Source organism: Ochlerotatus camptorhynchus, unplaced genomic scaffold (genome assembly GCF_037179485.1).
Source record: "Ochlerotatus camptorhynchus isolate MF236.1 unplaced genomic scaffold, CSIRO-AGI_Acam_v1.1 ptg000277l, whole genome shotgun sequence".
NCBI lineage: Eukaryota > Metazoa > Arthropoda > Insecta > Diptera > Culicidae > Ochlerotatus > Ochlerotatus camptorhynchus.
Genome location: NW_027040766.1, coordinates 5,723,276 through 5,738,650, shown reverse-complemented (window position 1 = coordinate 5,738,650; position 15,375 = coordinate 5,723,276). Strand labels below are relative to the sequence as shown.

Below are 15,375 nucleotides of genomic sequence, written 5' to 3'. Positions count from 1 at the left end.
TTGTGATCATCGTAATTACTAGCTCATTTAATGCTTTTAAAGTTAATTTTACCGAGGAAACCTTTATAATATATTCACTCTACCGATTACATACGGTTGTTTGCTTAAATTCATCTAAATCAGTTAGAAATGTTGATGTCAAAACCGCATAAGAATTATTCTCATGAATGCTTGATCATTGAAAAATGACAAGAAAGCTAATGATAGGTAGTTTCGTTTCGTGATAGTGAGAGGACCTGTTTTCTCATGGTCACATGACGGCCGTGATATTTACCAGCTCTGACTGGAGCGAGTTGGTTCGTTTAGTGTTAAAGTAAAATTATAATCTTGATTTAAAAATCGAGATAAAAGTCAATGGGACCCAAAAAATAGCATTGTGATAAGAAAATGATGCTCTTTCAGATGGTGTATGAAAACCGTTATTTTTTTTTTTTCAAAATTAAAGAACCCAACTGAAAGTTTAAGCACGCCATTTTGAAAATTTTCAGTGTTTACTCGGCTGTAGACAGAAGCAGGCCACTTTTATTGTGTGTCACGCCGGTCACGCGATCATTGCTTCTTTCCATCTTTCACTGTCATGTCCAGTAATCGCTTCATGGAACGTGTCTTGTTCAACCTCAGCTTCAATGGAATGTTTCTATTCGGGTTGGGAATTGCTTTCAGGAAGAGTATTACAGCTCATGAGATAATCACCAGACATTCGGCCTCTTTCCAGAAAACTTCTTCTCACGGACAGTCCTTTTGTCGGCGAACGATTGACCACGTGGAATGCGACTGCAACTGCTTCTGCCCAAAAACTGTTATCATGATTGTCGTGACCGGACCGAGGTTTCCAGCCTAGGCCACGGCTACACAAATTAGCGATTCAGCTCCCACGAATGCGGCTGCTTCTATTGCTGCTGCTGCTGTTTCTGTTGCTGCTTTTTCTGTTGCTGCTGATGGTCCGTCACCTCCAAAATTCGTTACAAGAATGACTTCAACGGGTTTTTATGTTTCAACATTTGATTTAACATTTAAATTGGTTAGCCTTTGGCTGTTCATCTTTGTTCTAGTTAATTGGTTATTGTAATGTGATGATTGCGTTTAGCGCTAATTTACAGAATACCCTTTGTGGGATTGTCTTGGTTTGAATTTACAAATTTGATAACCTACCTACTTGAGCACCTAACTACTTAAACTAGGTTCCCAAATCACGAATGATCTGGTGGTTTGATCGCAGACAGGTGACTCTGAACCTTTCCAGCGTGGAAGTCTTTCGCTCCTCGAGTGTTTGAAGACCGGGCAGGTGGTGAATCTAGAATTACGAGTTCGTGGTGGACTGTTAAGGATCATTCTGAGGATCTTGTTTTGGATCCTCTGAAGCTTAGGTACTTCAACGAGCTTAGGTACTTTATATTTATACCTGCTAACATATCAAAATTCTCTAACCAATGAGATTCCGTTTACATACGGACTATCATGCTTCACGCTCACTCGATTCTACTCATAATTTATTCATCACTAACTCTATCTACTACAATGATCTGCATCGAACAGTATAATCTTCGCTCTTTCGACCAACGTACGATTCATTCTTCTGCCAATCCGTTTTGCTCCGGGTTGTAGGGAACAGATGCCTCATGATGAAATCCTTCTTTCCGCAAAAAGTTTCGAGAACTTCGGTTGATGTACTCTTTGCCGTTGTCCGTACGAATTCACTTAATCCTTTCTCCTGTTTGATTTTTCGAAAAAGTCTTGTAGTCTCGAAACGGTTCGAGCGCTCCCGTTTTTGATTTTAGGAAATATACAACTGCTTTTTGGCTTGCACCGTTGATGATCTGTGCTGTCCATAGGACTGCACAAGTCCGAGTGGATGAGTTTCAACACACGATCCTTTCAATGCCCATTAGCCTTAAATGGTTGACGACAATGTTTTGCTTCTTTACACGATATGCACTTCGCAGAATCCTTCACTTCGAATTCCAATCCTGTTACCATTTCCTTCAATTGCTTGTTTCCACTGGCAGATGTCCCATACGCCGATGCTCCTACAGCTCGTATCTGTCATATTTAACCAAATTAATTTTGGACAGCTGGTAGATACCATCTACTTCACAACAAATTGCAACTACTTCGTTATCGAGATTGACAACATTGCACTCCTCCTTTGTAAACATTACTCTGAACCTTTCTGGCATACCTTGCTTACGGAAAGTAAATTATTCATCGTGAGGTCCCAGGCCAAGTAGCATTGCAAGTTTTATCGTAGTTTTATAGCATTCTACAAGTCTAAATAATGGTCTTCAGAGCCTTTATAACACCCAAAAAAGCCACGTTGATCTTGTTGACGCATCCTGTAGATTTTCTAGCATGTCCTTGTTCCGACACAAGTGAGTTGTTGCGCTAGAATCACAGTAAGATCTCTTCGCTCAAACGCCTGCACAACATTGGTAACGAAGAAAGCTGCATTTCCTTTTTGGGTAAAACACTTTTTCTCACTCATTTCCTTCTGAAATTCCGACGCAAAATGTCCAAACTTCTTACAACGGAACAATTGGCCTTTTCGACTAGCTTCCTAGACGCATTCTGCTTGCTAAAGAATGCACCCTCGCTTTCAGATGATTTTGAACCGTTCACCACCTTGACTTCCTGGATATTTTTTGCCTTAACCGTATCCGCTGTTAGAGCTACTCCGAGGCACTCCAGACCCATGATCATTGGATCGTAGTTCTCCGATAAACCCTTGAGCAGCAAACTACACATCCAGGCATCATCCACCTTGGAGCCAACCTCTGCCAGTTGGTTACATGTCCACATGATTTCGTTTACGTACTCTTGAGAGGACTTGGAAATGAAACCATCGTCCCTCTCCACTCCTACGAATCTAATGCCTGTCAACTTCCGTCCAAGACCAATCCTTCCAGTTAAACCACGTGTTCCACAAGTTGTCCCATGCTTCTTTAGTGGTTTTTGCATTCTGCACCAAGCCATAAATGCTCCGATCAATGCTCAGACAGATGGTTGCCAGAGCTTGTTTTGATCAGTGCTGCGAAATCTCGACAATACACGTTGATATTGACAATTCTGCTTTGGTCACTTGAGCTAACAGTCATCGTCAAGGCGAACCATGACGAATATATGTAGATTTTTTATTAACTAAATTTGTAACGATATTCAATGACTTGAACAACACAATTACATGGAGCTGTTAATCTGAACAGGCATCTACTTCCTGAAGTGCTTGCTTAACAATAATGTGACACAGAAAGCACGAAATTGAACTTTTTGTTTGACGAAAAAATGAATGAGATTTTGACGAAGGTTGTTAGGAGGATCAAGTCTGTCAGTGATTATGTGAAAAATAATTTTGTCAATATCGCGCGAAAGTCTGTCAAATGACAATGACAAATCTCAGCACTGGTTCTGATAATTCTTCGCTAACTACCAGATCCAGTGTTCACTCGGTTGTTGACAGAAGCAGGCCACTCTCGATGTGTGTCACGCGATCGTCTGTTTACTCGGCAGCAACCATTGTGTGGTCCTACTCCTTGTTCTTCATCAGTCGTCGACTTTGGAAAGTAACCGTTTCGTGATGAGTGTGTGAGTGATGACCACGTTTTGCGTCCATTGCTGCAATGGAAGCGCTCTGCCCCTGTTGGCGATATTGCCATACACAGACACCACTGGAAGCGGCTTGCGTTCTGATGGAAGAGGCTTATTGGATAGCGGAAGATAAAGTGTTTATTGTGTTGCACCTTTTGACTATAGTTTTAAGATGCTTTGTATAGTGATCAAGAATCCTCTGCTCTGTAAAGTTAATTCGATTGTTTTTGAAAATTTTGAATATTTCACAAGATTCAAAATGCAGAAATTTTAGAAAAATGTGAAGGGTTTCATATAGATCGGAGAAGGACGATTCATAAATTCAATTTTGTTTTCGCAATGTTGCCTGGAAGTGCTTAATTTGAATATTTCTTGACCAGGAAAACTTCCCAAATCGTAGACAGTCTTTTGTGGACTGGTCCTGGCTATGCTATCGGAAGACCTCATTGCACATTGGCCCAGTATGAGTATTTAGCAAGACAAAAGGGCTAGTGCATTTATGTTAACTTTTAGTGGTGTAGTGTCTTTTGTAAACTATTTCAGCTAAAAAAAACCCTTCTTTTGGTCGTTTTTAAAATTGTTGTAGAAAACTAACTTTTTTTTTTATTTGTGATAATTAAAACGCATGTTTTTTGGCGAAATTATAGCTGAGAAGATTTCAAGCTACTTTGTTCAGGAAACATTGGTAGAACCTCTAAATAATTCTCGTTTTAGAGCTGACTAAGAGTGGTCCGGAAAATTTAAGTTTGTTAGCCCTAATTTTTTATATTTTTATTTTTAAGCTTTTAAAGTCACCTTGACATGATTTAGTGCGATTTTTGAAATAGATATTTTTATCCCAAAAAATAAATAGATATCTCTTATAATTTACGAGATACAACCGGATTACTAAAGTTCAAGATGGAATTTAGCAAGACAAAAGTCCTAGTGCTTTTGTCTAAAGTTTTAGAGGATTTGAGGCTTTCGTAAACTTTTTCAACTTAAAAAGTTTCTTCTTCTGGCTATTTTTAAAATTTAGATGGTCCTGAAATGGTTGATATAAAAATATTTTTTTTTTTTAATTTCTGATAATAAATACACATGTTTTTCAAAGAAGTTGTAGCTGAGATAATTTCAAACTACTTTGCTGAAGAAATATTTTTTCTTTCTCTTAAAGTTCTCATTTAAGAGCAATTGAATCACTGAATTGTGATTGTATGTTTTTTTTTTAATTTCACTGTAATTTGAGAAATGACTTAACGTTATCAAAGAGGTAGAAAAAATGCCTTTTCAGCAAAGTAGTTTGAAATCATCTTGCAAAGTTGTATTTGCTGGAGAACATGAGTCTCTACTTTCAAAAATAAAAAAGTTAGTTTATCGATATCAATAATTTGAGAATCACCCTAATTTAAAAAAAAAAAACGATCAACAGAAGGATTTTTTTAAGTTGAAATTTTTTATAGATGGCACTAAACCGCTAAATCTAAAGAAAAAATCACCAGGTCTTTTCTCTTGCTAAATACCCATCCTGGCCCACTGTGCATTGTTCTGTCATCACAATACACTTTTCTAACCCAACTTCTGTTTCTCCGGATTGCCAATAACTGTCCCCATGCAAACCATTCCAAATGCAAGCCCTAGCCAGCCCGAGGTGATGCTTATCGATGCAGAAAATGCATTCACTTCAACCTGCATATGCGAGTGTATTTGCACCACAGGTGCACCTGGGCGCTTCTACTAAACGTGATTCATATTGGTACAATCCAGCACAAGTACACGGACACCAGTTTATGATTGCCCCGCTCATATGTTATTGTTATGACACATCAGATTGCATTATTCCCCAGTTAAACGAGACTGGTGCACTGTTGGAAGCCATCAGCAGCCGAGAAGCATCGTATAACTGCAATCCCAAAATGTATCGTTCATTCCACAGCCACAGGAAGCACGTTTGATCCTCTTTTGGCTTTTTCGGTTATGGAAATATCTAATTTTAAGCCGAGCATCAAGCCCATCTGGACATGGTTGTGGTCAAATTATGCTTTCATATTAGGCTCCCTCGCAACCAGCGAGCTGATGCCGGATGGTGGCACGCAGCTCTCAGCAGATGAAACCCCAAAGACCAAACCAAACTCGTAATCATATTCATTTTAGCCAATGGCAACAAAAAGCGAAAGGAAACCACATATTGCCCGCCATCCCGAGGAGATTGTTTCTTCCCATTCCATCCTGCACCGAGGCGAGATGGCAATCTCCTCGTATCAGGTGGCATTTGAGGTATGCGTACCCACATTGCCACGAGGATGGACCTCATCTCGTCACTTTCAGGTCATTAGTAATTTAGTCCGCACAGTTGCTTTTGCATCGCGGATGGTCCATAGATCGCGGTTGAGATCGTGATGCTCAAGTTTCAACCAAAGTGAAGGTGAACGATGACCCACGGAGAAAAATCACTGCAATCCGTCGTTGTTGTGGCTGTTGAATGCTAAAGGGACAGATGCTGGTTAGCCGGTGATGGTAGAAGATGAAAAGCACGAGGTGATCGTTCATCGTTCAAGTAGTGCAATTATGAGCCGGGTTCGATAGGCAACGACGCGACGACTGCTGGGTTCAGCGTTGTGCAACATTTTTGCCAGAAGGTCGTGATCTTAAGACCACATTTATTAGTATGGTGATGAGTGATGATTGCTGGGTATTTGTTTGCTACTTGTCTTGTATTTACCTTACAGATGAAAAAAGTACATTGTATGTATAAAAAACTAATCTCAAGAGTGAGTGGATCAAGACTTGTATCTTTCGAGCGTGCTTATTAACGACGGATTGATGGTTTTCCAATTGAATTCAGTTAATCATTTTTAAGATGTGTTAAACGTATAAAGAATGGGGAATGGGGTTCATATACCTTTAGTATTTATTACCTGTTAAACAACAAATCACAGCTTTTCAATATTTTTTTTAATTTCAAGTAGGGCAATTTAAGTTATTTAAGTTTCTTTAATTAATTTTATTTAAATTGGCAACCTAACATTACTTTACAGGCAAGATAGCGAAAAAAAATATTGTATTTATGAATCGACTTTTTCCGATGTGTATTTCCATCGCTGAAAGCCCGCACCTTTTCCTTAAGACCCCTCATTACATTTTGTGCAATGTTGGAGCCGACCTTTTTGGTCACTTTCATCCATTCTTTCTTCAACTCCAGCTCGTTCTTAAACACCTTGGATGATTTTCGAACAGGGCCTTCATTATAGCCCAAAATCTTTCCACCGGACGAATCTCTGGAGAATTTGGGGGGTTGGCGGTTTTTGGTACAAAAACAACGTCTCTGTACCAATCCAACGTCGATCGCGCGTAATGGGATGATGTCAGGTCCGGCCAAAATAATGTCTCGCCTCTGTGGGACCGCAGGAAGGGCAACAGACGCTTCTGGAGGCACTCGGTGCAGTAAATTTCGCTGTTGATTGTACCCATTGTGATGTACGGTTTACTCAGTTTACCGCATTGGCATATGGCCTGCCAGAGCAAGTATTTTTTTTTTGGCGAATTTGTCCACTTTCTTCTTCTTTATGTCTTCCAGAACATAAAACCGTGATTTGGAAACGTAGAACTCCAGCCCCGGTATCTGCTTTGCGTCTACCTTGATGTAGGTTTCGTCATCCATAACCACACACATCGGTTTCGTTAACCACTCTCGAAACAGCTTCCTTGCGCGGGATTTGGCCACCGTGTTTTGTTGATCACGCCGGTTTGGTGCCTTCCGGACCTTGAATACACGAAGCTCAGCTCGTTTCATGGTTTGCTGAACGAACCAGGCGGAACACTTTGCCTTCAGAGCCGCGTCGCGAATCGAAAGGTTCGGATTACGCTTGAAATAATCCAACACCTTCCGGGCCTACACAGGGTCAGCTGTCTTCGATTTTCTTCAACTTCCAACCCGCCGCTCGGTTGTCTGAGACTCCTTAAACGATTTTACCACCCGAGACACAGTTGTATGGGTGAATTCCCAGTTGTCTTCCGATCCATCTCATGGTCGCAGTCGGATTTTCCATGACGGCGCGCAAAGTTCTCCGGTGCTTTTCTTCTTGTTTCGATGACATCTCAATAACCACTGAACCGATTGTTATGAAATTTTGCACATGTAAACAATTCACTCCAAACTAGTAATACCCAGATTTTCATCAATTTTTACCCACGGATAAAAAAGTTGCACACGGATAAAAATGGTGCATTTTTTTCGAGTACAAGCCATAGGATATGGCCAACTAGAAGATAACTAGCACACTTACCCTATAGGTAAGGGAAATGGATGTAATGTCGGCCTAAATGCCCCTAATTCGGGCCCATACATAAATTCAGTAATCGACTAAATTTTCAATAGCGACCAAAAATATCCATTAGTACCGTCCCAATGATGGACGCGTCATTATATAAAATTGATAAATAGCAGATTTTTAGCGATGGGCCCAATCTTAGATCCATAGGTCAACATTAGAGCCATTTCCCCTATACATATATTTTCCAGGAAATAAGATTTCCTACAACTTTGTCTCAGACATCGTTTAGATTCGAAGTACGTTTTAGATCTGATTTGTTGAAACATATTGAAACTACAATTTAGACTTTCTTGCAACATTCAAAATTATCTGTTTAGCTCAAATGTAAATTATTGACCTTAACAAACGGTTTTGCAAATATTAATGCCAATCGGAGAAAGATGAGTCTGAAATGATTTTTTTTAAATATTTGGCTTGAAATGTTCATAAGCTAATATATTTCTATGCCTTAATAAATCACGATCAGCAAATGTCAAGATTGGGAGGAATGATAACATTTTTAAAAAATTTCCATACCCACAGGATATTGAAAAGTTTATTAAGGTGAATATCAGTGTTTGAAAACTCATTCTAAAAACTCATTCATTGAGCACTCTTGAGAGAATAAACCTGTGTGCGAATCTAAAAAGCAAAACTCACGCTTGAGATTCTTATGCACGCTCAGGCGCTCACACCCACATCGCCAAAAATTCATTCCAAGGTAAAACTCGTAAAACTCGCTCAATCGTCAATTGATAACGTGCACACTAGGGTGCCAATGAAATGTATGGGAAAAAAGTGACCATCCAATTTTTCAAACCGACCACATACAAAATGTTCATGGCCTCATAAAAAACCCGATGCAAAATTTGGGCTCAATCGGACTTGATTTGGTGTGGCGCAAAATCGTCAAAATTTGAAATTTTTCCATATGATAAATCTCTTAAGTAGGATACATAAAATTTCGGATTTTTTGTTTTGTTTTGATGCCGAATGACTTAAAAATGCATGCACTTTGACAATTTTTCGCAATTACAAATCATGTCCGATTGAGACCAAATTTTACATAGGGTCTTTTTAGAGGCCGGTGAAAAATGGCCGGTTTAATTTTTTTGCCATTGGACCCTAATGCACATGTATGTTTTGTTAGTTTTTCAACGAATAAGGCTGTCCACACGACAGCTGAGTTTTTTGTTTACCAAGAACTTTTGACAGATCACAGTAGAACTGGCAGTTTATTCTCATATGAATTTTTGCTCTGTTTATGTTTACATTCAGCACCATTATCACCAGATCACTCACACACTCTAGATTTCTAGCTATCAGTTCCACTGAGAAGCGACTCTTGGCTCACCTTATAATGCAAAAATAAACACTTAGAACCGAGGGGGGTGACTCTATCTAAGATGCAGGGAATTTTTGGCTTTGCTGTTGTGAGATGCTCTCGCGCTTAATAGATAGAAACACGATTGATTGTGATTTTGAAGATTTCCTCCAAAAAGGTGGATAACGAAGCGAGTAGATAGGTTTAGATGCAAGAGATGAAATTTTTTTTTTCCTAGATTGATTCGCTAGTGTGAGATTTTTCGACCATTTGAAATCGAGATTTAGATGTGTCGCACCCCTTGCTTAGAACAATGAAAAAGTATGCCAAAATATAAAGGGGTCAACCATAAATTATGTAAGGGTTTCTGAGTGATTACTAGTCTCCACCTGTTCCCTTGTAAGACACTTTAAGATTTCCTCCTAAAATCTTAATAAGATTCTTGTTAGGTGTCAAAACCGGATGCTCCCTGTAAAATGTTACTCCTTTGAAATATTTCATGCCACCCATCTCTGTCCCAGCATAAAATGGCTGCGATGACAGTTATGCTGTTGTTTACCTCCCGCTGCAATTCAGTTGGCGTATAGCACCGTAGATTTTCTATTGTAGTTTTTTTTTCTATAGCCGTTAAAGTGTTCTTCCGGTTCCACACAGTAAAAAGCCCAGTTGTCACAGTTGGAGGTGCAAATACACAGCAAAAAAAAATGTAATATCGATCAACGTAATTCAAGCTGATGTATGAAATAATGATGTAATAGCAAAAAGCAGATACAATATTACATCAATGGATGTAATTTTGTTCGCAAAATCGATGTACATCATACAATGTGATATAACACAACCGATGGATTGACCTGGTTGCAGCAGTATCGATGTAATATTCAACAACTTTTTTTGCTGTGTAGAAATCGCAGTATTTTCTAGGAAGATATTGTGAAATTTCATCCCAAAGGAAAACAAACCGAAATCCCAATCCTGAAGATAAACAGCCCGACCCAACATTATTTGGTGCCGTGACCAGAATTCTACCAGAAGATACCCTCCTATCCTGGTCACGGCACCATATGATCGTGCACGGGCGGGACCCCTACGCGTGGCAATCCCTCCGTGAATTAGCTTTTCGTGATGGTACTTGAAAAGAAGTTTCGTAAAAGGGTGGAAACCAGGAAAAACGATTGAGTGTTGTACGTTGTAGGTTTCGTTCGAAAACTTTAACCGGCCACCGATACGAATAATGCCATGTGCATCCAGGAATGGGTTGAGTAGCCGTAGCTTCGATTGACTGGAGACAGACATACCTTTTCGCAGCAGCTTCAGCTCCTTGTTGTACCCATTTAGCCAACATTAACTTAGCAGCATCTAATTCTTCAGCGTCTAATACCCTTTCAAACGATCCCTCCTCCGGATTAGATCGAGCATTCCGAACAAATAGCTGAATTAATCCAACTAGGTTTTGCAGTCGTGTGTAGCTCGAGTATCGCAATTCGCAGGAATAAGGGATCAGGTGACGGTGTTAGAACAGCAAGCATCGTAGATTTCTTCTGCTCCAATTCGTCCGCTGGAAGGTGACTTCCTTCGTACGTTTGGATAGGCTACGATGATTTCGATTATCGTAGCCAGCTGAGTCCGTACTTCCATTTATCGCTGTCCAGCAGTTCGTTCGCAGAAACTGCTCGGGATACCAGATCAGCGGGATTTTGATCTCCGGAAACGTGCAACCATTCGGAACCGTGAGTGGTTGATTGTATCTCTGAGATACGATTTGCGACGAACGTCTTCCACGTTCGAGGGGGCGATTTCATCCACTGCAAAACTACAGTTGAGTCGCTCCAAAAGTAACTGGATGATATTGGGGCATTGATCGCGAGAGTGATTTTCTCATACAAACGGGAACCAATCAGTGCGGCGCATAGTTCCAGTCGCGGGGTGCTAAGTCTCATCAGCGGAGCTACCTTTGATTTCGACGCTAGCAGGCTCACCTTGAAGCTGCCGCCCGTAGCTTCCGATCGTACGTACACGCAGGCTCCATAAGCTGCCTTTGATGCGTCAGCAAATGTGTGGATTTCGGCCCGTTTAAAGTTCGGTGTGAATGCGCAACGGTCAATTCGGAAATTGCTGGCAATAATTATCCCATTTGCGCAGCATCTCCGGAGTTACCTGATCGTCCCAATTCAACGAGAGAAGCCACAGATGTTGTATCATGATCTTTGCCTGGACGATGATGGGGAATACGAGACCTAGGGGATCGTACAGCTGAGCGATGGCACGTTTGGTTGCAGCTTGCGACTTCAAGGTGACGAATACGTTGAAACAAAATACATCGGCTTCCGGTTCCCAGCAATTTCCTAATGTCTTGGTGGTTTCTTCGGGATTGAACTTGAGTGGAGACTGTGTTCCAAGAAGCTCCTGAGGAATTTTTGCCATTACCTCCGTCGAGTTAGACACCCATTTGCGAAGACGAAATCCTCCTTTCTGCATCAGCTGTGTCAGCTCGAACTGAAGTCAAATAGCGCCTTCCACAGTGTACTCCCCTCCGATGTAATCATCGACGTAGACATTTTTCTTGACCGCCTTGCTAGCATTTGGTTATGCTGCTCCTTCGTCCTCTACCAGTTGCAGTAGCGTTCGCGTAGCTAGGAATGATGATGGAGCGAGACCATAAGCTACGGTTGATAGCTCGTAGATTTTTATGGGTTCTGTACTGTCGAATCGGAATACGACTTTCTGCAATCGCCGGTCATCTGGGTGCATCCAAACTTGGCGGTACATTTTTTCTGCATCGGCCGATAGTGGCTGGTAGCCACCACGATCATAGTGGTGCTCGGCTCCTTCATGACGGGGTGATGTGGGAGGTAGCACTCGGGACGCTGGTTACTATCGCCGCCCGGAATCGATTTGAGATCAGCTTTTTCTCCAACATCTGCTCTAACCATCGGAAGCGTCGAAAAGCATTCGTTTTGGAGTCTCCGATCATTTGTTCGAAGAGGGGATCTTTTGGCATTTGAACAATATATGGACCAGTCGGATCTCTGGAGACGGTTTCACGAAAAAACTTCTCACACCGCTGCTCGTCGAATGAATAATTCGATCGACTGACTTCTTCGATCTTCCAAAACCGTTCCAAGAGTTCGTCCACAGGTGTTACTGTCGCCACATAAGTTACCATGGAGTGATCCATTGCTTCCTTGGTTTCCATCATCGTACCAGTTACGATCCAGCCGAATACTGTTTCGATGAGCATGGGGAGGTTAGCTGCCAAACGAATCTTTCCTTCTCGAATGAATGCGAAGAAATAGCCAGCTCCGATAATCATGTCTATTCTTCGGGACACGTTGAACTCAGGATTAGCCAACCGTAGAGTCTCGGGAACGTTCCAGCTCAAGGTGGCGAACTGGGGGTGTGTCACTGGTGACACTTTCGTAGAACCAAAAAATCAAGCGTTTGCTCGAATTTGGTGACTCTGGATCGGACTTCGGTGCGTACCTTATACTTTGCATTTGTAATCGTTGCATCAACACCGGATATCGGGATGTTCACGAGATTGCGGGATAGCTAAAAGCATTGGGCTGAGATCCTGAATACAACAAGGCACAGGCAACATGCTCCTGGCCGTAGGCGTCGACGATTAACAGCACAACTGTTGATTGAAGGACATTTGCGTGGGCCGCTTTCACAGCAGAGTTAGACTGCGTCGGAATTTCAGTGATTCGATATGGACGTCGAATTGTCGCTAGCGGATGTATTAGCTCTATTGCGTGCATCAGTATCCGATTGACGAGTCTCACCCGGGCCTGGATGAATCATGGAATGATGGCGCTTGGAACAATGCTTACAGTTGAACTTTGAACGACAAGCACGGGCAAAGTGATCACTCCGGAAGCAGTTGCTGCAGAGCCTCTTGTCATTCACTACCTTCCGTTCTCTTCCTTCTAAAATCATAGTAAGATACCAGAATTTAAAATAAAATCGTTGAATATTGAATCGGGAACAATTTAATAAAAACTTTTCACTTTTTCTAATAATCAATGTACGTGCAGGTTTTTTGGTCTAAAACGATAAAGATCAAATTATTTTCTTCTAACCATTATATCTTAGGTATTAAAATGTGAGCCCCCCTTTCCCTATTGTATGAAACTGCAAGGATTGTGAAGACCCTCCATCCCCATTAATCCCTTACATAATTTGTGGATGACTTCAAAGTAACGAATTTTATAATCGATGATTTTTGCGCAATTGAAACATGCTTGGCAAAACTCGTTGGCCAATAAATTCATACATGAGATTGCAGTTTTTGAGTTTTCCCGCACACTACTGATGATGCATTATTTCACCTCTCGTCTTCTCTCCCTTCCACAGGCCCAGCGACGTGGTTCGGTCCGATACGACCGGCAGCATTCTCACTCATCATCATCACCATCATGGCTAGACGACACGGTTCTACAGGAAAGTGAAGAACAGTTTAGCAGTTCCCCGAGGCGACGTATTCCGACGTCTCAAGCTGCGGAACGGTCAACCAGGACCATCGCGGGCCGAAGCCGCAGTAGACCGACTAAGGCCCAGCCCAACGTTCAGAGCCGATCGCTGGAGACAAGCAGCGAAGAGCAGTACGGATCTCGTCGAACTACCAAAGAGCAGTATGCTCCTAGTTTGCGAAGCGAAGTGGTCTATCAGAACGATTTTTCTCGGCGTTCAGATAAGGGATCGGAAGAGACGGTTCAGAGCAGGAGGAAGTCTCGCCTGAGGGGTTATAAGAATGATGTCCAGGATGTTAGTAGCAGCACGAGTACCACTACGGTGGCTAGTGCAAGAGCAGGTCGGAAACTCGGTAATAGGCTTGGAGGTGGCAGCAGCAGGTTTTCGAATGAAGTTGAAGAGGTTCTACCCAGTACGTCAGCAAGATCTGTCGAGAGTCGATCCAGGGGTAAGGTGAAAGCTGCATCCAAGGAACGGATGGAAGATGTAGCGTCCGACGAAAACTATCCTGAAGAGTTCAAGAAGCTGTTGAAGGCAAAACTTCAAGAGAATAAGGTGAAGGGCGCCAACAAGTTGGATGCATCTACGGAAAAAGGTCTGAATGAAAAATATGAGGTTCCACGGTTCAAGGTGAAGGTGCTAAGTACGACAACAGAGGGACCGTCGACTACCGTCAAAGTGATCACTCCTCGTCCGGTGAGGACTTTTTCAACGTCATCGACCGAAGAGACAAGCACGAAGGCAAGGGCCGTCACGTCTAGAGGTAGGACGGCTAGTACGACTTCGTTAACGCCACGATCTTCGAAGAGGGCGACTACACCGAGACCTAAACCTTCATCGTCCTCTACGACTTCAGAATCCCCAACTACCACAGCAGCAACTACTCCCAGATCAGCGAGAGGGTATTCTCGAAGACCTAGCCTTGTGAGTCAGTTAACATCGACAACTACCACTTCAACGTCCACTCGCAAGCCATATATTCCGACAACCAGAAGTTTGGCATCCAGCAAAAGATCATTCTCGACAACCTCAGCTCCCGTTGTTTCGAAAGAATCGTTAGAATCTGGACCAAAACGTGTACCCAGTGATAATAGTTTCGTGATTTCATCCCTCCGCAACCCTAGTGGATTCCGATCTTCTTCATCGCAGAGGAAAAATCGTAAACCATCAACTACGGCCGAGTTGAACAACGATCTCCAACCGGTCGTAATTCCCACCCGTTCCAAGGTAGCTACACCATTGAATACGGTAAGTTGCACTTTGTCAATTGATAACTAGATAATTCCCCGCCACCCTTCCCCTAGATTGTTGATTACTTCCCTCACCCTAATCTTGATTCTCGATTTGTCTAAATTCTCACCCACTTGATACTAACATCTTTATTATATCCGATCCATGTTCGCACGCAATCTCCCACCTGCCACACCTGCTTCGCCACCACCTGTATCACACCCCCATAGCCGAAACGCCCGCAGTCGTCGTCGTCGTCCGGTTCTCGAGTGCCGAACCGCTTCGATTCCAATTTCAAGAAGACCCCAGTTTACACCCCGACCATTCCCAGCTTCAAGGCGACACCACCGACGCCGGTAAGTCAGCTGCTTTTCAATTCTCCTCGTCATCTCCCTCCTCCGAGAGGTATAGAGTTCACATGTAGGACGACCAAACGTCTCTGTTGAAAACCACCCCTCCCCCACCCCCATCGAA

The 15,375-nt window shown here is 42.3% G+C and overlaps 1 protein-coding gene across 1 annotated transcript in view; it reads left to right on the top strand.

Annotated features, from left to right (window-relative positions):
• The window catches only part of LOC135706293 (mucin-2-like), a 204,437-nt gene that overhangs the window by 149,929 nt on the left and 39,133 nt on the right, over positions 1-15,375 (top strand). Inside the window, exons 3-4 of the mRNA XM_065227859.1 lie at positions 13,555-14,919; positions 15,132-15,257. Coding sequence (XP_065083931.1) covers positions 13,555-14,919; positions 15,132-15,257 — 1,491 coding nt within the window. The remainder of the gene's footprint in view (positions 1-13,554; positions 14,920-15,131; positions 15,258-15,375) is intronic.